Source organism: Cibotium barometz, chromosome 63 (genome assembly GCF_041138505.1).
Source record: "Cibotium barometz isolate CiBa-2024 chromosome 63, ASM4113850v1, whole genome shotgun sequence".
Taxonomy (NCBI): domain Eukaryota; kingdom Viridiplantae; phylum Streptophyta; class Polypodiopsida; order Cyatheales; family Cibotiaceae; genus Cibotium; species Cibotium barometz.
Genome location: NC_141108.1, coordinates 22,006,494 through 22,033,063, shown reverse-complemented (window position 1 = coordinate 22,033,063; position 26,570 = coordinate 22,006,494). Strand labels below are relative to the sequence as shown.

The window sequence follows — 26,570 nt, the reverse complement described above, 5'->3', positions numbered from 1 at the left end:
AACAATAAGGAGGGTCTTCTTCATCTCAGTATTGGAGGTCAGGCACACACCATAAGTGCCACATTATAAGTCTTCATCATCAACCCGCTTTTATCCTCCTTACCTTGGCAAGCTTCCAAGGAGAAATGGTACAACCATAAGCCATTGTCTTCATCCCATAAGCCAAAGAGGTTGAAGTTTGCTGGTTTTTCATCATCAAACTCAGTTCCTTGTTTGAGTGGTTTAAAGTTGGGCACATGTACACTAAGTGCTCATCTTTAATGTTTTTTTGTATCACCCTTGAGGCTCTTGTTTGTAAAAAGCATAGGCATGTCATAAGCCATATGCTCTCATTTCCCAAGCCCAAGGCATGTTATTTTGCTGCATACTCAGCATTTTCATCTTCTAAGATGAGTTTTAAGGTTGAGAATAGCATTTCTAAGTGCTCTACCTTGTTGATTGTCATGTTTTTGATAAACATTTCTTGGCATTGTCTTTGTAAGAGGCATAGGCAACATTATGAGCCATGTCCTCACCTTCTTGAGCCAAGAATGATGTACTTTATTGGTTTGAGCATTTACCTCAGCCACTTACTCACTTTCAATAAACTTGAACTTTCAAAGCCTAATGGGTATCATGTAACCAACATGCACAAAAGCTCTTGTTGTAATTATGGAGTAGACACTGCCCTTGACCAATCTATAAGGCAAGTGGTAAGACCCTCCCTTTCCCTTTCCCATATAAATCTACCTCATAACCATTACTCTAAGGAATTCCCTCATTGCCCATGGAGAAGGTATGGTATGCAGAAAAGCATCAAGCATGTTGAAGGAACATTTATGTGCAAACCACTTAAGCAAGGGTGGCAGCATTGTTTTGATCATTGTGTGAGAATGGTCAAGGTGGAAAGCATGTGAAAGCAATGGCATGTATGTCCAAAGCATGTCAACTACAAGAGGTCAAGCAAGCACACAAAGAGTGGGGTGCACCATCATTAAGGTGTACATTTTTATCGACATAAAATAAAGACTTAGATGGCATCATTGTATTAGCCTCTAAGGCTCTAGGAACATAGTTGTAAGTCCTAGATAACCACACCACCATGAACATTCTTGTAAGCCTAATGTTATAAAGGCAAGTTTTTCATATGTCCAATACCACCCATTCGAAGCACATTTTTTCATATGTCCAAGTTTTTCATATGTCCAATACCACCCATTTGAAGCACATTTTTTCATGGCTAGTATTGAGGGGGAGGTATTAAGATATAGGCCTTGGAGCCTTAGTGAACAAGGGTGTAGAAGGTGTGTGGGTGTGAATGGTCTTAAGGGAGCCACCTAACCCTAGGCCACTAGCAAGCCTATTTAAAGGCACATGCCAAAGGCATTTGTATGAAGCATGGTGCAAAGGCCAAGTTGTATGCATAAGCAACTCAATAAACAAGATTTTTTCTTGTATACGTGTGAGCTTCTCACCTTGTGTTTTGTGTGGTTGTGAGCTTTCATCTCCTTATCTCCTTCTCCTCCACTCGACCTTGTGCAAGCTCTCAACACCAATGTAAATCTTCTAACAATTACATCAACACATTTACTTGCATAAGAGAGAGAGATATTGATCACAATGAGGGTCCTTTATATAGACACATGGCCTAGCCCTAAAAGTAGGTGCACTAAAGTGCATTCACATTGACCCACATATATAAGAGAAAGTTCATATGCCCACATGTGCATCCACTCCTTGCTCCCTCTAGGAGGAGGTACATAAGTGGAAATGACTTACATCCAAAACTCCCTCTTAGCTCCACGACCAGTGATGCCATAGATAAAGAAGTCCTTTTCCCTCTGCTCTAGAGGTTCATGCCTCAATGCATTACATCTCCCCGATGAGCTATCCGCATCTGATCAATTCCTTAAATCATTATGAGCAGCTCCAATCCTCTAAAAGAAGATAATTATTGGTCCTTTAGGGGTGACCCATGACCAATCTAGGTGCTGTCACCCTAGATCTCCTCAACACTAGCATGCACTCTAACTTTACTAATGAAGACCCCAACTTTACTAATGAAGACCCCATCCAGATAACACAGAAGACTTAATCTCCCTCTTCCTTCAACATATCCTTGTAGATCTAAAGAGATGTAAAAGGTCTACACAAAGATTAGAAGGCCCAATCAACATTGTTAGATGCCATTGCATCCATCGAACTCACCATGGTAGCTTCCACACTACAATATAGCTACACTATGTCTAAAGCTTTAGTATCATCATCTGATGTGAAGAACTACAGGCTACCTTCTTTGCTTTTTGCTTGGCCTTGTCCTTCTTCTTCACCTCAAAGGCATTCATAGTGTGTCCATTCTTATCACAATACTAGCACTTCACCTTTGACTTTGACTTCCCCTTCTCATCCTTCTTTGTGTGGGGAAACCTGTAGGCAAAAACATTCTCACTACCCACCTTTCTAAATCTCTGGTTCCTTTGCTACTCTTCCAACAAAAGTGCCAAGATCTCCTCAAAATCAAGAGGCTTTTCCCTTTGCCCAATAGTTAACAAAGTCACAAAACCTCGGTAAGATTCCGACAACTTATTCAATAACATATGTGCCAACTGTGTACTGTTAACTTTGGAGTCAATGGCTGCCAACTTGTCCTATAAGTCCTTCACATGAGTAATGTAAGAAATGACAGAATCGCCTTCATTAAGAGGCAATCCATACATTTGGCTTTCCAAATTGATCACCCTAGTGAGACTCTTAGTCTCAAACTGTCCCTGCAAAATCTTCCACGCCTCAGCAAACAACTCTGCCATTTGAATGAGTGGAATCACAAAATCCGACATAGACATAATGATCAAGGAAAAGGCTTGAGCATCGCGAACCTCCCAATCTTCAATCAACTTTGAGTCAGCACCTTCTTCATCATCATCAATAACAAGACTCAGCCTGCACATGTGACACTTCTCCAACTTTCCTGGTTTCATCTCCTTGCCTTTAACAATATTTCACAGCTTGCAGACAACAAACTGACTTTGGAGCTTCACTTTCCACAATGGATAGTTGGATCCATCTAGCTCTAACAACCCAATAGGTAGAAGAGATGCCATGCCTTAACCCTAAACTAATACTTGGGCTAAAAAAACTTGATAAAAAATGTAAGAACCTTTGTATTTGTAACCCACAATGAAAAGTGCGAGAGGAAAAACCAGCTACACTTATGCATGGAAACCAAGATACCTTCACCAGCTCGCAAATTGATGTGCGCCTAGCATGCTTGCCATATACTCAGCTCATACTAAGACACAATGCCCATGAGGCTTTTGTATTTTGGGCTTGCCACCAATCGAAAACCACCGTTTTGTTGCAAAACTTCTGGTCCTTTTCTCAACATAAAGCCCTTATGCTGCACGTGAATACTTACTATGGAACCTTAGAAGGAAGAAACCTTTAAAAAAAATCTGCAACTCCTTGTCATCTCCTCCACGCGGTAACAAACGTGACAACACGTCGATCTGCACACAACCGATAGCTTCTTCAACCCATCACTCTTCTCCATCACACCTGGTGCTTTGCACTTGGTCAGCTCATGCTCATGATAACGAATAGTAGCAGCACACACCGACAAAAAAACATAGCTCTGCACTCGGTCGGCTCACGCGAAAGAGCAGCAGCAACTTCTTCAACCCGCTGCTCTTCTCTATCACACAGCCTTGCACACAATGCCTATTTGCTGCGCTCTAAATGTGGTGCACATAGTCATCACTACTATCATCGCAGCAAAAATGCAGCTCCAATAAGCAGAAAATAGGCACCCGTGCCTATTTATTACTGTCACCACTCCAAATGCGGTGTGCAGAGTCACTACTATTATGGTAGCAAAACAAGAAAAACTTGCATCATGAATTGCAGGAGGTCTACTATTATGGTAGCAAAACAAGCAAAACATGCATGAATTGCAGGAGGTCTGCACACACAAAACTCTACTTGCATTACAACAACACCATGAGATGAATTGAAGAAGATTCTTTCCATTAAGTAGCGGCAACACACGCCAAGATAGCTCAAAGCCAAAGCTATGATACCATGTAGGAAAACCATAGTCTTGGGGAGAGAGAGAGAGAATCAACAAGATTGCATCAACACATGTACTTGCGAGTGAGAGAGAGAGAGAGCACAAGAGAACTTGCTTTAGATTAGTTGCATATAGAAAGTATTACATGAGGATCCTTTATATAGCCACATGGCCTAGCCCTAAAAGTAGGTGCACCAAAGTGTATTCACAGCGACCTACACTTACATAAGACTCTTTATATGTCCATATGTGCATCTACTCGAAGTAAATAAGTGGAGATGACCTACATCCAATAGATATCCCCCAATCGATGGTGTCCTCATGGGACCATATACATCACTATGTATATGGTCCTCATGAGACCATACACATCACTATGTATAAGCTGTACTTTTTGGATAACCCTAACTGATCCATCTTTTAGGAATGATGCCCATTGTATCTTGCCTAAAATGCACCCTTCACATGCATGTTTGACAGAGGCCTCAAGCTTTGGCAACTCTGACAACATCTCTTGCCTTTCAAGGCACACCAAACTGCCAAAATTCAAGTGACCAAAGCGGGCATGCCATATCTACCGCATCACTCATAGCACGTGTGGCAGTAATAACTAAACAAGCATTATGTGTGGATCTTTCATACCTGTCTAGCATGTAAAGCCCATGGCTTAGAGTAACAGATACCACATTGATATCTCTTAACTCCAGTCATGAGCTACACACCTATCACATCAATAAATTTGACCATTAGGCTTGCCCTAGCAATGGCATAGAGATTGACAACAAGTTCTTTTTGATGCTTGGCACAAACAAGACTTTTGAGATTAATTATCGTACCACCATTTACAACAATGAGAATAACCTTACTAACCTCTTTTACTGGACACGAGGAGTTGTTTGGACATGTGATTATTCCTCCTTGTTGAGGAGAAAACTCAAGTGAGGGAAATAAATCATGCTGAGAAGTAATGTTCTTACTAGCAGTAAGATCAAAGTACTAGACATGATGATCTATCATAACATGCATACATCATAGACATAAGGATCATAATTGCAGTGCACAATGAATGCCCAATCATCTTGTGCATAGTTTGCTGACTCCTTCTTTTCAACATTTGGTGCTGATGCATCAGCGACATAGCCATGCCTGACTCTTTCTTCTTCTCTTTCTCCCCCCCCCTTCTTGGCATCCTTTCCAGAGAAGACTGGTCTGATTCTACCTTTGATTTATTACAACCGTGAGAAAAAGGATTTACCTTTACTTTCTTGTTTAGCAACCTGATCTCCCACATGCATACTAGTTCGATTTTGCCAAGATTACTCTTCTTACAAGAGCACTACAACCAACTCATCAGAAGTAAGGATATTAAGATTACCCTTCATCATGGAGTGAAGTGTAGATACAAAACCCTAGTATGAATCTGGTAAAGATATGAGAACAATAGACACCAAAGAACTATCCGGATAGGCTTCATCAATACATGCCAACTGCTCTTTGAGATCTTTAATATATGCGAGCTTCTCCTTGAGATCTTTAATCCTTTGCGAGAGGAACTTATCCATTAAATCTCCCTTATTCCTCAATACATGGCAATTTCTCCCAAAGATCTTTAATCCTTGTGAGGAACTCATCCATTAAATCTCCCTTGTTCATCAATATATGCCAGCTACTCCCAAAGATTTTTAATCCTTATGAGGAACTCATCCATTGAATCTCCTTTATTCATATGCTTGGACTCTAACTGCTTGCACAAGTAGGATACTTGTGCCTCATTACACACATGGTAAAGCACATCCCAAGCATGCTTCATAGTTTTACATATGCAAATTTGAGGAATAATGCTCCTTTTCACTGAAAGTGCCACTAGTGCATGTGCATCCCTGCCATCCCACCTAGCTTGTTTTACTGTGGGAGGTGTAGAGGCAAATGCCATAGTTACATCAGAACTCGTATCACCATCCAAAGTACGTGTACTATGTTGTTGTACTGGTGAGACATGGCATGTCTCAATGCCAATAACAACATTCCAAAGCCCTTTGGTGACCAATATATGGTGCATCATATCGGACCACAATGGGTAGTTGGTCTAGTCAAGCTTATCCTCAAACGAACAACATACCAAATACATGATTGCCTACCACTCAACCTGCAATAACTATTCTCTCACACAAAATACAAATATCCCAACTACCTGCAGAAGGTACTGCCAATGGCCATTGAACGCAACCGATATGTCAGTAGATCACTGATGATAATGGAAACCTATGATGTGTATGAAAAATTACGGAGTGTAGAGTGTGGAAATAATACTTAGCAGGAATGTAAAAATTGATGCTAATGTTGATGATTCTATTGAAGATAAGCTTGAAGATGTGATCTCGAAGATGACGAGACGACTCTATCTGCACACCAAATGCTACTGTTTGCAGTGTAGAAAACCCAAAATCGAACAAAAGTAATTCGAATTAACACTCCATCAAATGTCTGCAAAAACCTTACAGCCTGCGAGAACGAGCCCATAAATGCACCGAAGTAATTTGAACTAACACTCCACTGAGATGTCTATGAAAACCTCATATTATGGGAACGAGCCCAAAACCGCACCTAAAATGCGTCGATTTGCATAAAAACTTGGATAGACTTCTGGGTATACATTATGCACTTAAGAGGATAACTCAATCTAAGACAATTGAAAGTGTAGCTCAAGAAAAAGATGACAAGGGGGTGAGAGCTGAGAGAACCTGCTTTCATACCGATTGTTGGAGTGAAGATCAACGTAGTAAAACAGACCCATTATTACCCTACATCCACACATCACTATCATATAAATGGCTACACTTATTGGCCTAGTAATTCAAAATGCTATGAAATAACAAAACCCATTAGATAAACGATTTAATGTTTATAACATACATAATAAAATACGAATAAGAACACAACTTTAGTGACTTAGATTATTCAAATAAAACATGTTAACATGAATAAATTAAATAATTTCATTCAACTAATGTATATGAAAGCCATGGGTATTGTTCTAAAACATAACTTTCAAAAGTTTCATTTAAAAAAAGAAATAATCATGCAACATTTATAACAAATATTTGACCTTGATTTCACATTATCTCCCTCCATAAACATTAATAAAATATTTTATATAAAACTAGAACAATATGTAAAATCAACACTACGAATAAATAACATAATAGTATTTAGGAGACTTAAATATATATCTTTAAAAAAGTAATCTAGCTGCTGAAGCCCTAAAAAGAACCAGGTTAAGGATATTTTAACATAAGAATTACAACAATAAACCAAACTCAAATAAACCACCTTTGGATAAACACAAATATATTAATAGGCCCAACATACATATATTGGTCAAATTACTCAATAAAAGTAATAGCAAAACAATAGAAGTTTCAAATTGATCAAAATTTATTGAGAACATAAATTTACCATAAATCTCAACACTTAAGGGTAATACACCACTTGCAAAGGTATTTGATATTTTTGGCTATCATACTTAATTTTTTGTTATGTGTTAAAAAATAGTTAAAATACAATTTGTATTTTTCAAAGTGACAATATTAAGATCGACAACAATAAAAAACAAGTTGTCAATTAAGCCATTAAACTATGTAAACTAACATAGGCATCCACTTTGTCCTTATGTTGGCTTATTTATTGAGTAACATCATAACATGACTAGGAGATCATGCAAACATACCCTTTTGGGAGCCTTTGGAATGTTGCCACATACCAGATCCAGCATTTATTAGCTCAACACTTAGCCAAATGGCGTGCAAGACAATGGATGGATCCCTTGTTCAACTCAACACTGCATAGGTCAGTTCAAGACATTGAACATCACCTAACTTATTGTATATTTACACGGCACCTATTAAAATTACAGCAATGTGATGAGCTATGGTGGATCAAATGCTAGAATCAACATCATTAACAAAGTGATTAGATGATAATTAAGATGCAATTAGTGAGTAATTAACTTAATGTAGGCATGGATAACCAAAAACCAGCAAATTCTCATTAGGCCAATGCCTCAATTTATAGAGTTTACATCCAAGCATCTAATCCCACTGATTTCTCCTTGATTCACTCCACCTCTTTTGCTTGATTCTCTCCACCTCTCCCACAATATCTCCACACTTCCTAAATCTTCTCATGCTACCCTTTATTCTCTCCCAGTAGATTCTTCTCACCTTTTCACAGGTTCTCTCACATTTACAGATTCTCTTTTATAGCCTCTAGCCAAGGGCTTGTTCCCACACACACCCTATACACTTGTATATTTCAACATCTCCCCTTAAGTGAATACTCCTAGCACACCTGGACCCTATACCAAGTTTCTCTCTTACTTGATAGTCCGCGACCAGTGCCTCAAGTCCCTAAACTCATAGTCCTTGACACTCTCTCTCTCTATGTGTCCAAGGCTACTATAAGTGCCCGTGACCTTGACTAAAGTGCGAGCACACATACATCTACCACGTGGCCTACATCATCGGTGGCTCAGAGGTGGTTTTACTCTGTTGGGGCAGGTTACATTGGGTTGTGGAGTCTCTCTCTCTCTCTCTCTCTCAGAAAAGATGATCCGACTCCTCTTCCTTAGGAGCCTCCATGAAGTTTGCCGATGTCGTTCCTTCTTCACTGGGTTTGCTGTAGCAGTCTCTTGCCATGTGTCCTGGTTTTCCATAGTTGTGGCAAGTGAAGGTCCTTCCTCCTACTCTGCCTCTTCCTCGTCCTCGTCCTCGAGAGAATCCTCCTCGGGTGAAGAATGCTTTTTCTTCTCCTCCTGCTGTTGAGTCGAGCCATTTCTTCTCTTTGCCTCTGCTCTCTTGCTCTAGTAGAGCTCCTTCTATCTCATGTAGCTTCAATTCAGGTACATTCTTTAGTGTTTCTACAATATTTTCATATTCACCTTTGTCCACACTCTTCAGAAGCACTGCTAGTGCCTCATCATCTTCTACCTTTTTGCCAATAGCTGCCAGTTGTTGCTTAATGATTTTATATCTGTTCAAGTGTGTGATTAAAGGTTCACTTTCCTTCATATCCAATTTGTAGAATTGCATTAACAGATTTATCTTTGAATTTTTAGCTTGTGTGCCAAATAATTTATTGAGTTCATCCCATGCATCTTTTGCCCATTGTATCCCTGTGATGTGATGAATGATTTCATCATTTAAACTGAGTGCAATAAGTCCCAATGCTTTTTCATTCCTGCTCTTCCACTCATTTTTCTCTCTCACCTCTGGGCATTCATCTCTTCCCTCAACTAGCCCCCCCACAGATTTTTCCTCATGAGCAGATACATGGTTTTTGTCTGCCATGTGTAAAACTGCTCCCCATTAAATTTGGCTATTTCTTGTACTGTACTCATGATAATGTGAAAGGGGTCTTACCTCTTGATCCAATTTCAAGATTCAAGGGCAGTGTCTACTCTTTTACAACTCAATCTGGTGTTTAGGAGATGATTACAATAGATTTATCAGCATAAAATCACCAAAAATTACATTAAATCAAGGGTAACCAATTTGTACGGAATGGTTGGAGTATCAAACCATCTTCGAATTGCAATCTAAAGTTATAGGGATCTGTATCAGATACCTAATGGTTAATTTGAACCCTCAATTACACAAAAATACAGTGATTAGTACTGATTAATCATTAATTAGCACTGATTAATCATTGATTAGCTAATTAATCCTCTGTTTTGTGTGCAAAAAACAGAGTATGCGGGGAGCCCAGATCTGAGGCCTTAGAGTTCAAATGAGCTCAAATCCTTTCAAGGCCATTAATAGCAATTAGTCTAGTAGAGGATTAAGCCAAGAAACACAAGATTTGACCAAACATTGAATGCTTAATCTCTGTTTTACCAAAGTCACTTGCAGATTTGATGAAGAGCTTGGATCTCACTGTAGACTTGATCAAATCAAATTTTGACTTCACCAGCTTGTAGAGCATGCTTGAAAACCCCTGGGGCTAAGAGGAATTAGACCCATTGCATTGGATGAAGTAGAAATCTTTGATTTGCCTCCAAAAAAATGGCGCCCACTAATCAGCAAAAATCGACTGCGTTTCTTGGTGGTTTGCGCTTCTGATTAGCTTGGCTGGAGAACCACTGAAGTGGCTATGTATGGCTAGAGAGGCTTGAGCTAATGTGGCTCCTGGAGGGAGATCAAGCCCCTCCACTGGATGGGGGTACGGAAGGCTTCTTGAAAATAACTAAAAATTTGATTATTTTCTAATTATCTACTAATCCTAATTAACTAGATAATGGGCTCATAAACTTGATGGATTCTAGGCTAGGCTCTTTACCATGTTAAAATTACAGCAATGTGATGAGCTATAGTGGATCAAATGTTAGAATCAACATCATTAATAAAGTGATTAGATGATAATTAAGATGTGATTAGTGAGTAATTAACTAATAGCTTAATGTAGGTTTGGATAATAAAAAACCAGCAAATTCTCATTAGGCCAATGCCTCAATTTATAGAGTTTACATCCAAGCATCTAATCCCACTGATTTCTCCTTGATTCACTCCACCTCTTTTGCTTAATTCTCTCCATCTCTCCCAGAATATCTCCACACTTCCTAAATCTTCTCATGCTACCCTTTATTCTCTCCCAGTAGATTCTTCTCACCTTTTCACAGGTTCTCTCACATTTACAGATTCTCTTTTACAGCCTCTAGCCAAGGGCTTGTTCCCGCACACACCCTATTCACTTGTATATTTCAATAGCACCTACCTTATTTGTTGTGTATCTGCATGACCTTCAGCTTAATTGAATGCATTGGATGACACCTAACTTATTTGTTGTGTTTTTGCATGACCTTGGGCTCTACACAGCAACCTCCATACTATTTGGAAAACTTTACGCGTTAAACCAATTGTGTCTCCCTCATGCCATATATTTAGAAGCATCAAGATTTTATGCATAATTTGTCATAATTATGCCATATGTGTATCTGCATGACCTTCAGCTTAATTGAATGCATTGGATGACACCTAACTTATTTGTTGTGTTTTTGCATGACCTTGGGCTCTACACAGCAACCTCCATACTATTTGGAAAACTTTATGCGTTAAACCAATTGTGTCTCCCTCATGCCATATATTTAGAAGCATCAAGATTTTATGCATAATTTGTCATAATTATGGCTTAGATTATTAGGAAAAGTAAAGATGTGGAGTAATCAATCTTGCTAACAAATGTTCAAGACGATGCTTTCTATTCTTTTGGTCTATTTGTTGTTGTTAGTTGATGAAGGCTGCAATGATAGTACTGACTGTACAATTATTGAAGCTAGGGTCCAATTCTAGTTATTTTTTAAACTATTTAGTTTTTATTATTACTATCAAATATATTATTATATTTCATGGATAGTTTACATTTCTTGTTTCACTCAACCCTTAATCATAGCTCTCGTTAGCCTCAAAGTTAAGAATTTATCAATTTACTTGCTAACAATTTTGCTAGGCTAGACAATGCTCTAATTTATTTTTAATAATTTAATTTATGTACCCTTACACAAATCATTTCACCCAGTTTAGATTTAGCTCTCTTCACCCTCAAAGCTAGGTTTTATTGTTTTTTCTAATTTCACCTAAGTGTAACCATAGCTCTTTACAAGTTTGTAGCTAGGGGTTTTTGAGTAGTTAGGCTTATATTTTCTTTCCCAAATTTAAGGTATGTTAAAGTTATTTTATTAGTTCTATTTTGGATAATATGCTCTATTTAAAACCCACTTAATCTTAGTTCATTGATATAGGTATAATAATGCCACCACCTAGCATGTCAACATTAAGGTATAATATGCTCTATTTAAAACCCACTTAATCTTAGTTCATTTATATTAGCATGTCAACATTAAGGCATAGAGGAATGGTAGGGGCTAGATACAATTGATTTACAAGCTACATGTAATTGATTTGCACTGTCGTATGGCATTAATACTAATGTGGTTTAAACTCATATATATTAACAGTCAATTTTTTATTATCAAAGTTTATTTCATTTTATAGTTTATATTTTTTCTTATTTGTGATTTTAAGGTACTTAGAAAAAAGATTAATTTAATGTAGATTTTATTATTATTCTAGCTTTGACAATTTTTATTCATTGAGTTTATAACTTCAATGGAAATGACACTTTTATATAAAAGAAAATCCTTTTATGCATCTATTTATGCATAAAATAAATTTAATAGGAATAACACTTTTAAAACAAAAATAATTTCTTTATGCATCTTTTCATGCATAGAAATTAAATTCAATGAATATCACACTTTTATAATAAAAAATTTCGATTATGCATCTTTTCATGCATAGAAATTAAATTTAATGAAAATAACACTTTTATAATAAAAAAATTTCCATTATGCATCTTTCCATGCATAGAAATTAAATTGAATGAAAATAACACTTTTAAAATGAAAAATTTTCATTATGCATCTTTCCATGCATAGAAATTAAATTTAATGAAAATAACACTTTTATAATAAAAACATTTTCCATTATGCATCTTTCTATGCATAGAAATTAAATTCAATGGAAATAACACTTTTATGCTTATGATTATAAGTTTAACATATTAATTTTAAAAAAATCATTGATTAGTTTTATCAATTATAAATTTATGTTTTATCTTTTTATAAAAGGAAATTTAAAGCTCAAGTGCACTTTGACATACACCACCATATAATAATATAAAATTGTGCAATTTATGTTTTGAACTTAGAATTATGCAATGTTTATCATAGTATAATATATATGTTGGTAGAGGTTATATATTTATATAGCTTGAATTTCCTAATTAATAATATTTATGATATTTCATCATCTTCACTTATATATATATATATATATATATATAGAGAGAGAGAGAGAGAGAGAGAGAGAGAGAGAGAGAGAGAGAGAGAGAGTTATACAATTTTCTATTAGTTTTGTATATATATAGAGTTATATACTTTTCTATTGATTTTAATATGCTAAGTACTTAACTATAAATTAAGTAATTATAAGTATACCTTGAAAACAAATAAAACATGGACTTTATTCTAGGCCTAATATGGCATTGTAATGATTTTTTGGTTTTATTTAATTAATGTCTCCACTTAATACATTCAAGACATTATCATTTGCGAAGGTTTTCTCACGCTAGTATTGTGCTATTTGAATGTTTTAAGAATTGCAAGTCTATATATCCTTCTGCATTCCAGTCCACTTGTTAGTTTGCATGCTCTCCCCCCCTTAACTCAAGTGTTACTAGATGTTAATTCCTTTTCTTTTTTGAGGTTTGCACATTGTTGAATGGTGTTGCTTTTTTTTTTTTTGGCCCCAGGTGGGGGGGGGGGGGTACTCCATGCAGAGAGTTTCCTTCTGCTCCACCATAGAACTATTTCTCTCCTCTCTCTCTCTCTCTCTCTCTCTCTCTCTCTCTCTCTCTCTCTCTCTCTCTCTCTCCAGGCAAAGAGTTTCCTTCAGCTCCACTACATAACTCTCTCTCTCTCTCTCTCTCTCTCTCTCTCTCTCTCCCCATAATGTACTGTTGATTGTTGCATAAGGCAGACTTAAGGTGGAAAAGGAAGAGGTCGTTGTGAGTAGTCTTGGAGTAGAGATGACTTTGCATGACGAGGACTTTTGCGTATTGCTAGTGGCTTCTCATCTTCAATGCATTGAAAGGTTCATGGAAGCTAAGCAGGAGGAAGTAGGTAGATTGAGAGGCACCACTCTCTTGTCTTAGGTGCATTTGCACACCTCCAAGGGAAGTGGCAGTAGGCTCTCGCCACCATATACAACAGCCAAAGAAGTGTGAATTTGATGTTCCTTATTCTTGTTCTTCAATAGCCAAGCACTCACCTTTATTTGAATTTGACTAGGTTTCGCTCTTCCCTTGATGACTTAGATTTTGTTGACTAAGGTAGTAAGGGGAGGAGTGCAAGGGCCACGTGGCAAATGACTAAGGTCACAAAGATTTTATGGTACCTATTTAAATTCGTGTTCCCGATTTAATTAATATACACAAAATACAACTTTAAGCGAATTATATATAATAGCATAGCATTGACGAGCTTTCCTTGACATGTATTTGTGTATCCCAGGCCGGATCGGAATTTGCGCGTTTAGATGGCGCGGATCAAGCCGCAGGCCTTACTTTTGCAAAGCAAGAAGAAGAAAGGGCCAACTCGGATTGCCATTCCCACCATCGTCGCCTGTAACTGTGTCATCGCCCTGCTCATACTGTCCGGTGTTATCGTCCACAGACACAGAGCTAAAAGGTCAGATGATTGATCTCTTTTCTTAAAAAAGGTTGGTGTTTTTTAATTTTGGGCTTCGTTGATTCTTGGGTCTTTTCTGTTTTTTAAAAAGAAAAATGTTCAAAATAATTACAGATAATAATCATGCTTTCCTTTGCTACATATAGCTTGGAAGAGCTTATTGATGTTTAGTCAGTGTCCAAAGCCTGATACTTTGCCTGTCGTGCTGGGCCCTTAAGAAGTATGGATGGGTGGGTGATTATGCCTAAGGGCCAGGAGAAATGTGTCTGATCTTGACTTTATGAGCTATGCACTGGTGCCTTATGCCTATGAATTTTCTGGTTTGACATTTATGTGTAGTTGACTCAAGTGACAAATTTAGAGAACTTATCAATCGAACACCTACAAGCCAGATTTGAAGCCGTTATGGCAGTTATTACTCGCTCCTGCTTTTGTGTCGTTTTGCCTACTGCCAACCAGCTCCATGACTGCTATCTTGGCTGCGTTTCTTACTATGGATTCTGTGCACCTTCCTGGGACTTCTTGTGCTTAGCTTGGCTGAGCCTGAGGCTCTTATACCGATATGACATGTGGAAGCCTTGACTTACTTGATCAAGCCCTAAGCCTATTGATTAGGAAAACTTATGCAAAAGCAATGATTATATAGAGAGAGAAGAGGGAAATGAATTCTGTTTTCAGTTTATTGATATGATACAAAAAGATGTCTTTGACTGTATAACTTTTGTGGCCTATGGCCTTCTGATTTCTGACTTAATGGACTGATTATTGACTTGCCCCCATCTGGGGATCAGATGACTTAAGACTAACGTAAGCCTTTATATTTAGAGGCTCTTAGATTGCCTCTTCACAACTGTCGGCCAGCGGAGGACCTGTACAAACATCATTTACTGCTGTTGACTTCCCCCTGTCTTATGGCTTACGACACATACTATGTACGTGAGGCTAACCATAGGGTTATAATATGGGGGCTAGGGGCCCTGGGGATTAGGAAAGTAGGCTGATTATAAGGTCAAGGCTTATAATAACTCAATGAGTTATAAGTGAATAATCCCATAAGTATAGTTTTTATTTGAAAAAGCTATATAAGTGAGGGTTATGAGTGAAGTCGATTATTGTATTGTTGTAGCCTTTAGTTGACCTAATTTGGGGGCTAGGGACCTAGGGATTAGGAAACAGGCTAATTATAAGAGTCAAGGCTTATAAGTTAATAATCCCATAAATATAGCTTTAGTTGGCAAAAGCTATATAAGTGAGGGTTATGTGATGAGTGGGCTATTTTATTGTTGTAGCTTTGTTGTACGATGGTTAGTATCTGGGTCATGAGTGCTATAGCCCACTCCGGCCAGTCCATATAGTGATGCAGATGGTTTGCTGATGGTCCCTTAAGGTATGCCTTGGTAGTATGGGACACTAGGGCTGATTGGTATGGTTTGCATGGATAGGAGCCTTGATCCCTATGCTCATGGGTGATCCGATGTATTGGATCTACAGTGAAGCGGTGAGCTTGAGCCTGTTGAATTTAATTTGGATTAACATGAGAAAATGATGCTGTAGCAAGCTATAGCAACACTTTAATGCATGATTTGTACTCTCAATTTTGAAAATGATGGAGTATTTAGGATTAATTGCTCTGATTAAGTAGGATTCCAAATTGATTTTACTTTCTTGAAGCTCTGTGATTTGTTGATTTTGAGCTTTGCTGTAGGCAATGGAGAATCCCCCCTTCATCAAATTAGTTGCTCTTCTTGGGTGAGTGTGCTGAATATGACGTTTTTGCTGATGGTGGTGAAGCTTAGCAGAGTGGAGATGGCTGTGAGCTTATGGGAGGCAGCCACACATGGATGGTCGGGACAATGAACTGCTATAGAGAGTTGCGCATAGAACTGTTGGTTGTGAGATGGACGGACAATGGGTGATGGGCGGTGGTCCGCGACTAGTGCAGCAAAGGTGGCTTTGATACCAACTGTTAGAAATTGGTCCTAGGGTTAGCTGCCTGCACACTGTACTGAAACATGGCTGCAGCATTGGAGCAAAGAGAGAGAGAGAGAGAGAGAGAGAGAGAGAGAGAGAGAATGCACAAATAAAGAGAGATTTGCATGACTCTGGGTTGTTTTTTCACTCAAGTCCCACTCAAGTACAATGCTTTTATAGTCTTAGAGCCTCTCTTGCATAATATCACTGCTTAGGTCAGGATAGTATAATATCTGGATGTTTAGATCCACCCCTCTAAGACTGGGTTCACACACACACATACATATGAAGTATTTTTAGAGGTTGTTCACACACACTTATCATTTGTTCACACATACATATGAAGCCTTTTTAGAGGCTGTTCACACACACACTTATCATTTGCTACTTGGATAAGGCTTGTTCTCCACCAAGACGAAGTGCATCTGAAAGATCATGGGGCCGGTGTGCACGAATGTCTATGTGCAAAGACGGTTTCAAACCATCCACAAATCGCTCAACCTGCTCCGACCATTAGACGGCCCTTGCGAACATTAGCAAAAGCTTCGAGAAACGAGCGAGATAGTCGGTTATCGATTTGCCATGTTTTTGCATAAAATGCTTCCACTGTTTCATAAATTCACACTCGTAATCTACAATAATAAATTGTTTTAGGACCGCCTTGCGGTAGTCATCCCCGCAAGTCATGGGGTAGTGCGAGGTGGTCTTCCCATGACAAAAGAGCAGCACACATCAAAGCTGTACGCACCAAATGGAGCTAAAAAATATCGCGTTGATCCAATTGGTAACAACTTCTTTGTCCATCTTCCCGTTGAACTTGGGAATCTTCATAAGCTTCATTAATTGAGCTCGTTCCTCACAAGGGCATGGAGGAAGAACTCGGCAAACCGGTTGTAACTATTTGGCCCTCCTAGCTCTATTTCACATGAGAGAACCCTTGCCCGGACACTAGACAGGTGGAAGAAGGCATGGGGGACCATAAGGTTTGCTCAAGAAAAAGCACCAATCTTGGTCAAAAAGCAGGAAAAAGCAAAAAGTCAAATTGAGTTGACCGCGAGCTTGGAATATCATTGGCAAAAGGAGACTCAGCCGGACCAAAAAGCTAAAAGCCTCTTTTTCAAAAAGCAGCTCCAGGGCTTTTCAGCCAAGTCCAAGTCCAAATCAAAGTCGAAGTCCAACGTTGATGTAACTCAGACTCGGACTCGGACTCGGACTCGGACTCGGACTTTGATTTGAACTTGGACTCGGATTCGGACTCGAACTTGGACTCGGATTCGGATTTCGATATTGGATCTGGTACTAGCCCGGTGAGAGATTCTTGTGGGGCATCCCCGTGGTGGGTGCTCGGCATCAGAGATCTCGTGTCTCGACATTGACTTCTTGGATTTCTACATCGACATATTTGTTTATTCGTTGTTGTATTGATCCTGGCCTGTGTGCCCATGGATTGTTTCTGAGTAAATTCTTGCAAGGGAGCAGGGCCTGTTCCCTGCTGAGTGTGGTGTACTGTGCAAAGTTCCCTAATCCCTTCTCTCTCTTCCCCTCCCATCTATTTGAGGATGGAATGTGCTGGACAACTGCAACTTAGTCTCAAAATTGTCAAACAATGCTCTCCAAAGTTGGGACGTAAACTTTGGATCTCTATCGGATGTGATAGTTTGTGGCAAATCACTAATGGGGTACCAAAACCGAATGAACAAGTGAGCTATGTCCTCGGCTGGGGCTGTCTGCTTGCATGGAATGGGCATGCAAAACTTACTGAATCTGTCAACAATTGTCATACACTGTGTGTTTCTAGATCCAGCTGAGGCAGGAAGAGGGCCGGAGAGGTTCGTATGATGGTGGTAGTAGGGGCGGTGGAGGACGAGGAATTCGGAGCTTGCTGAGGGAAGCCGTTAGAATCAGTGCCATTGTTTACTGATGCTGGATTTGCACAGCCTCCTAGTTGAGTCTTTGCGTTGGAACTCTCGATCAGCTCTCTCTCTGCGGCGTTAGTCTTCCTCATATTTGCGTGTGGCTTCCTTATCCCTTTGTTTCTCCGCACGTCTCAGTTCTTTCTCTTCTTCTGCTTTTCTTTTTGCTTCTTCATCTTTTCTTCTTTGTTCTTCATGTCGATCTTCGTCTTTTCTTCTTTGTTCCTCCATATGGAGGACGTGTGCTAGATCTGAGACGCTTTCTTTAGGCTTATCTTTTTCGGCGGCAAGCTGCATCTTCAAAGAATTTATTTGCTCCATCATTATTCTCAGAATCTCTTTTGTGCTTGGCGGAAGCGTTTCTTTTGTTTGGAAGCTTTGTGTCTCCATCTCTTCTTGTTGGCTTTCTTCTTGATGTGATGTCTCTCTCGAGATGGTGGAGGCCTGGGTGTTTTATCCGGACTGCAGTTTAACCATCCACGTGATGCTCTCACTTGTTTAGGTAGCTGAGTTGGGTTACCAACTTGTTGCTATGATACCAATGTTACATGCACTGAAGATAACGCACGATAGGGGCTTCTTTATACCTTTATGTGGTGAGAATGTTTAGCATCAAATTTAGAGAATAGAGAGAGAGAGAAGAGAATGAGAATGTAGAAGACCACACAGTATTGGGTCCCAAATACCCACTGAAGGCTGTTAGAAGTCATCTCCTGTCTTTACCAGACACCAGGGCCTCTGTTGTGGGTGTGCTCGCCCTTTGTAGATGTTTTCTCATTTTTCCTCACTCCCCATATTTTTTCCCCATTTTTTCCTATTTTTCTGTGGCTTGGGTGGCAGCCATGTGGTGGCAGGAGGACCTCTGATGATGGCCGACTGCATTTGTTCATGCTGGTGTTGGTTGATTGTTTTGCTTTAGGTCCACGACCTCCCACATGTGCTGGCTGACACCCCTGCAGCTGGCCGACTGGTTTTTTGGCTGGTCGTTGTCAAATCCCCATAGGATCTCCTCGTGGAACGTTCCTGGTACGAGACTCGAAACCTGCAAACAAACAAACAAACAAGAAGGGGGTGCAGGCCTGACTCACCTCCCAACCACGACAGCCGTGGGCAAGTCCACAGACTTGGCTGTTCCCACCGAGCCACGAGCTAAGCTAACTAGATGGACTACCGACCAATCTCTACCTTGTGATGTCCCATACCGCCACGAAGCTACCCTCACGGGCCTCGAGACTGCTGAAGCAGGTGCACGTTTGCACTAGATCCAGGCTCCAGACCATAGAGCTCTCACAAATCATGCGAGACTCTATATGACTAATGACTATCCTGTCGGTCATCGGGCGTCCACACTTGGGCGCCCGCCCGTCCATACTTGGGTGCCCACCCGTTAGTCTATCCCTAACTCAGCTCGCCAATCAGCCTGCCTAGCTCCAAGCTTCCCTAAACCTCGAAGCTAGTCTTGTGTGCGTGTAGCACACGGTAGATACACACTGTGCACATGACATACTCCCCTTCCTCTAAGAGCTCACTCCCGAGCTCACTAAAAAGCCAAGGTAATCTCTCTGAAGAGTAGTCAATGTCTCCCATGTAGCGTCCTCCTCAACACGATCCTTCCACTTGATCTTGTATTCCATGATAAGCGTATTACGCAATCTTCTTTCACGAAATCCAAGAATCTTTTCAGGTTCATGTGGAACAAATGTCATGTTCTCGACATCTATGATTTCTTGAGGAGTAACTAACTGGTCTGTTCCACCGAGTACTTCCTTAAGTCTACTGACATGAAATACAGGATGAACTTTCACATGAGAAGGCAAATCCAGTTCATATGCAACTAAACCAATCTGTCGTGTAATACGAAATGGTCCACAGTATCTAGGGGATAATGTCGGAGATCGACCTGTCCGTAAAGTCTCGGAATTTTTCGGAACTCGCAAATACACCATCGTTCCTTCAGAGAACTCTCTGGGTGAACGATGTCTATTAGAATAAAATCTATCTCGATCTTGAGCACTTCTAATAGATTCCTTCGCAACTTCTTGCATATCTTGCATATCTTGCAAAAAATTACGTGCTGCATCATGCTGAAGTCCTGAGAATCCCACTGTAACAGGTGATCTAGGTTGAAAACCAGACATAAGCATGAAAGGACTAAAACCTGTACTCGTATGCTTAGTACTGTTATATGCAAATTCTAACATAGGAAGATAATCCTCCCATGAACTCTGTCTTTTGGATAAATATGCTTGAAGCATATCCTCCAAAATCTGTTTAGTGTCGTCTAGCTTTTTACTTTCAAAAGCAACAGGTCTACCATCTTGAAATAGAGCAGCCCCGATGGCATAGTCACTGGCATCAGTTTCAAGAACATAAGGCCGACTAGGATCGGGTAATGCTAAGATAGGTGCTTCTTTGACTTTATCTTTCAAAAGTCTGAAGGCCATATCCAAATCATTATTCCAAGTGTTAGACTGATTTGACTTACGTCCACGACCGGTCAATCAGGTCATCTGATCTAGGGAGAGGATAACGGTTCTTAATTTTCAGTTTGTTCAATCTCTTGTAATCTATACACATTCTCTAGGTGTTGTCCTGCTTTCTCCTAAGCAACACAGGTGCACTCCAAGGTGATTTACTTGGACGGATGTGGTCCATCCTCAAATAATCTTCGAGTTGTTTAGCCAACTCATCTTCCTCAGCTTGGCTCATCCTGTAAGGTGGAATACTAACAGGATGAGCACCAGGGATCAGGTCAATACGATGATCTACTGTCCTTTCAAGAGGTAAACTTGATGGCAGTTCCTTAGGAAATACATCTTGAAACGAATCAAGTATCTTCTGTAATTCTTTGCTTTCAAATACACTTCATTCATTGACATCCATAGAAGGTATGAGAAATGAAGAAAGTGGAATCAATACACAATGGAAAGCAGTATACAAAGAAGAATCCATTATATTTCCAAAATCAACTGTATTTACAAGAGGTCCTTGAGAGGGATGTACACAATCACCTAAAATACTATACTGGGTGTTCTTATGTTGAAAAGAAAAAATATGACTAGACCAATCTATCTGGACTTGAAGAGTCTTAAACCACTCAATCCCTAATAACAAGTCTACATGTTCTAGGTGCATAATATAGCATTCCAGAGTATCTTTGTAGTCCTGAATCCGGATTCGTAGCATCTCCACCTTTCGTTCCCATACTTGCCGATCCGCAGGTAGGCGTACCTCATAGGTATGATCGCTGGGTGTCGTATCAAGACTTAATTTCTGCACAAGTTTGTAGTTAACAAAGTTGTGTGAGCTGCCAGGGTCTAGAAGAATGTGGATTCTATGGCCATTCATTTCTCCATAAACTCGGAGAAGATCATGCAAGCCAAAAACTTTAGAGTTGAACAAACAATCAGAACATGTACTAGGGCGAGAAAGTACAGTAACTGACGTACCTGTCAAAGACAACTGGGTAGCTGCCTTTGGCTTGGGTCCTGCGTTGGTCTTTGCACCCTTTTGCTTCGAGCACTCGTTACGCATGTGTCCTTTTTCTTCGCAACAACATCCCTCCTTCTTGAGCTTCAAAGCCTTAAGGAGTCGTTTCTTCTTCGCTGGTGTCGAAGTTGAATTCTTCGAAGGTTGGTCCGAAGACTTTCCTTCAATCGTGTTAGCCATTGTTGCGGAGAACTTTCTTTTGTGCTTGTTCCCCTGCTCGGTTAACGGGTTTAGACTTGGAAGAGACCATTGTATCATCATAGATACAAGCTGAATGAATGGCCTCGTCCAAAGTTTTGCATTTGTTATTTTTAAATGGTATGAGTCTAGTAAACCGGCTACGAAGAACCCCAAAAGAGTTGTGGGATCCATCTTTGTAGCTTTCATCTGCAAGTCCCTAAACTTCTGGAGGTAGACCTCATAAGTGAGGTGCTGTGAGGTCTTGGTCAAAGCTGTGAACCGGGCAACATCATAATCATCTTCTTTCTTGAGGAATTCCTTCTTGAAGACGTCTTCGAATTGTACCCAAGTTGTTGGCTTAGGGTTGAGTTCCTTCCACCAAAGCAAAGCTTTGCCTGAGAGGAAACCTGCTGCTAACTGGATCTTTTTTCCATCATCATATGGATGAAACTGAAAATGGACTTGCCACTTATGTAGCCAAGTGTCCACGATCTCCTTGGTACGCTGCTTTTGCTCGCCCCCGAACTGTTCCGGAGTAATGTTGGGGCCTAAAGCAGAGGCCAAGGTATCCATACCCGAAAGAGTAGATAGGGGAGTGGTCAAAAGAGAGATGGAGTTCTGCAAAGCTTGCATCTGCGCGGCGATTTGTGCATGACGTTCCGAAGAAGAAGCTTCGAGAGCAACTTTGAACTCTTGGAAATCTGATTTTGACACATAATCGTCAAAAAGATCGGCATCGGTATCTTCCATAGCTGGCAAGCTTTCTCGTTTGATAAGGGGCTCCAACTCGGATTCTTGGGTCGACATCTTGAAGAGGGCAAGTGGAGAGAAAATTCGATCTTGCACAAGAAAGTGCTAGAGAACTTGAGAGCTTGAGAGCTTGAAAACTTGAGAGATGTGTGGCAAGAAGCGCACTTAAGGGGTTTATATAATCTCCCCAAAAGCTCACTTAAGGGGTTTATATAATCTTCCCCAAAAGCAACTTGAGCTTTTGTTTTTGTGTTTTTATATATATATATATATATATACATATATATATATATACATATATACATATATGGATATATATATATATATTCTGTTTTCTTTAAAAAAACACCTTTAAACCTTAAGGGAACCTTTAAACTCTTAAAAAAAAAAAGTTAAATCTAAAAAAAACTAAAGCAAGTTGAATTCGACGTTTCAATGCTTTTACTGTTTTTTTTTTCTCCCCTCCTGGATTTAGCGCCGCCGGCCTGCCTTGCTGCCATCGCCTGCCCTGTTGCCGGCGCCGCCTTTGCCCGGGTGTACATGGCTGTCTGCACCAGCCTGCGCCTAGGCTTGGCCGCCTGCGCACGGCTGCCTGCGTAGGCCTGGCCACATGCTAGCGTAGGCTTGGGCGCCTGCCAACATGGCAGCCTACGTAGGCCTAGTCGCCTGCATAGCCGGGCCGTAAATTCGCTTGCGCCTACAATAGCCGGTAGTACAATTGTACCCGGTCAGCAGTACACGACTAGCAGTACCCGGCCAGCACCCGACGATTCATAGCCAGCGATTGCTTATCTCGCTCGCTCTCTCTTTCTCTTTTGAACAAAAGCCAACGTGCTTTTTTTTCTCTCACACAACTGTTCATGCGACTGCACAAACACATCCAGCCTTCTTCTTGCAAAGCAAAACAACCCTGCTAAACCACCTACTCCCTCATCACGGGTTTCTTTGATGAAAAAGCAACATACTAATCTGAAAAACAGAAGTATGCATAAACAAAACAGCAAGCTTCTTGAACACATACCTTTCTTCGACCTCGTCTTCTCTACCTACCGACTTGCTCGTTCACGAGGCACGCTCTGATACCACTGTCAAATCCCCATAGGATCTCCTCGTGGAACGTTCCTGGTACGAGACTCGAAACCTGCAAACAAACAAACAAACAAGAAGGGACTACGGGCCTGACTCACCTCCCAACCACGACAGCCGTGGCAAGCCCACAGACTTAGCTGTCCCCAGCGAGCCACGAGCTGAGCTAACTAGATGGACGTACCGACCAATCTCTACCTCGTGACGTCCCATACCGCCACGAAGCTACCCTTGCGGGCCTCGAGATCGCTGCCGGCCTTGGCTGCATGAAGCAGGATCCAGGCCCTAGACCATAGAGCTCTCACAAATCATGCAAGACTCTATATGACTAATGACTAACCTTGGCCACCCTTTTATAGGCTCTTGGCCGGTCATCGGGCGTCCACACTTGGACGCCTGCCCGTCCATACTTGGGTGCGTGCCCGTTAGTCTATCCCTAAGTCAGCTCGCCAATCAGCCTGCCTAGCTCCAAGCTTCCCCAAACCTCGAAGCTAGTCTTGTGTGCGTGTAGCACACGGTAGATACACACTGTGCACATAACCGTCGTGGAGGTATAGTGCCTGTCGGCTGCCTCTGGAACATGCCGACTGCACTACGGGGACCATATAAAATGCCCCGCCCGTCCCTTGTCACATTCATCTTGTATTCGGGATTCTTCTTGTGTATATATAGTAGTGTTACACGCCTCTCTCTCCATTGTTGTCTTTTTCTGCACTTGCTCTTGTGTTTCCAGATTTTGTGATCATCTCTGTTGCGTATTCTGACATGGTATCAGAGCCCTAGGCTCTTGATAGATCTTGGGAGTTGTGTGAACAAGAGGGGGTCTGTTGCGTTGCTGATTGGTGGACTGTTCGGGACTGTTCGGGAAGAGGAGAAGCAAGAGGACGGCAGGCTGATTTGCTGGACAGCCACTTGCAGGTGTAAGTTCTTCTTTGTTCCCACCCACCCACCCTTTTTCAGATTACATCCCCCCAATGGCAGATTTGTTAGAGATGGCTGAGAGGCATGTGAAGATCCCTGCACTCCCCACGTTCCCGGTGGACCGTCAGTTGGACGGGAACAACTACGGCATATGGAAGGTTATGATGGAATTTGTTCTGGAGTCTTACGACCTTGTTGATTTCATCGTTGTTGGGGTTCCACAGCCGGAAGTAGAGGAAGGGGAGTTACCATGGATTTGTAAGGACCGGGACGCACAGGCACAGTTGTGGGATCGTGTCAACGCTAGGGTCCATTCATTTATTTTCCTCAACTGAACACCGCAGGTAATCAATCATGTAAAGCATATGACGCTGGCCAGAGGTATATGGCAGCATTTGGCTTCTCTTTACAACAGGGTATCACCCATGAAGAGGATTTCCTTGGAAGTACAGATGCGGGTTATGAGCCCTGCAAAGTCATCGACGATGCGGGAGCATATTAACAAGCTGCAGGCTCTTCATCAGCAGCAGGAAGTTCTCTAGGCTAGGAAGGAGATATCGTCGGAGGGCATGGCCATAACGTTGCTATCGCATTTGCCCTCTCAGTACTTAGCATTTTACTCGTCTTTGATTACCAGTGGGCAGGCTCAGCACCATCACGTGGGAGGAGCTTGTGCCCATGGTCTTGGACCAGGAGGAACGATTCACAAACCCTCCTCAGGGTGGAGGTTCGGAGGCCTTAATTGGCCAACGGTCGAAAGGCCGTAAAACGGGCAAAGGGAAGTCTTCATCAGAGAAGTCTTCTAAGAAGAAGTTCGACGCTGACCGTGAGAAACTAAAGGCAGAGAGGACCTATAATGATTGTGGCGAGAAAGGCCACTATTGGAGGCAGTGTCCCAAGCGGAAGACCGAGAAGGGTGAAGATTCCTCAGCTTCAATCATGAAGACTCCGGCTTTTGTGCACTTGGAGGTGATGGACACCGATGTTTCATTTTCTTTAAGCAGAGAGGACGTTGGAGGACTCGCCGCTGCAGATACTCGGGAGTGGATTCTAGACAGTGGTGCTTCCAGGCACATGACTCCTCGTTTAGATTTACAGGATCTCTGCAGGTGTCTGGTCACATTCTTACTTGGGATACATCCACTATCCCAGTTCACAGTGAGGGCAGGTTGGAGATAGTTCCCGATGGCAGAGGGGGGAAGCATTCCTCCCAGGTGTTTTATGTTCCGTCACTTGGTTTTCATCTGTTGTCAGTGCATCAGGTTTGCAAGACTGGCGTATGGGTGGAGTTTGATGAGCATTTTGTTGCTTTCCAAGACAAGGCAACAGGCCTGGTGGTTTGGGAAGGCGGAGTGGAGAATGGAGTTTACAAGCTTTCAGCACTCTCTCTCCCAGGTCCTCAGTTTTGTGATGAGTGGCAGCCTGGTAGTGGCCACTTAAGTGTGGATATGCTGCAGGTGCAAGCTTTCCCGAACCAGATGGTGGATAGCTTGCGAGTTGATGGCAGCAATTGGCAGGAACTTTCCAGTACTGATGTTGGTGTGGTGGTTCTTGTGTTCGTCAGTCAGAGGAAACTTTACAGGTGACCTATGCTCTGATGTCTCGTAGCATCCGGGACAAAGAAACTCCTATAGATGAGGATGTTCTTTCCATGGGGACCTCTTGGAAAGCGAGGTAGGTGGCAGTTGATTACTTGCAGAAGGAGGTGGTTGTTGCTCATTCTCCAGGCTTTGTGGTTCCGGATTCTGAGAGGGTGGTTGATAGGTTTTAGAAGGCCTTGCGTGGTCTTCAGCAGGTTTCTAGGACTTGGCTTTCCATCGTAACAGGTGTTGATGCCTCTTTGACTCGGAAGCAGAATGGTTCATTGATTTGGTTGATGGATACCAGATTGGATGGGAGCTTCCTGATGAGGCAG

The 26,570-nt window shown here is 41.2% G+C and overlaps 1 protein-coding gene across 1 annotated transcript in view; it reads left to right on the top strand.

Annotated features, from left to right (window-relative positions):
- Nucleotides 1-14,137: 14,137 nt before the first annotated feature.
- The window catches only part of LOC147603841 (Cyclophilin-like peptidyl-prolyl cis-trans isomerase family protein), a 47,094-nt gene continuing 34,661 nt past the window's right edge, over nt 14,138-26,570 (top strand). The window contains exon 1 of the mRNA XM_086795967.1: nt 14,138-14,345. Within this exon, the coding sequence (XP_086652093.1) occupies nt 14,194-14,345 (152 nt within the window). The 5' untranslated portion in view covers nt 14,138-14,193. The remainder of the gene's footprint in view (nt 14,346-26,570) is intronic.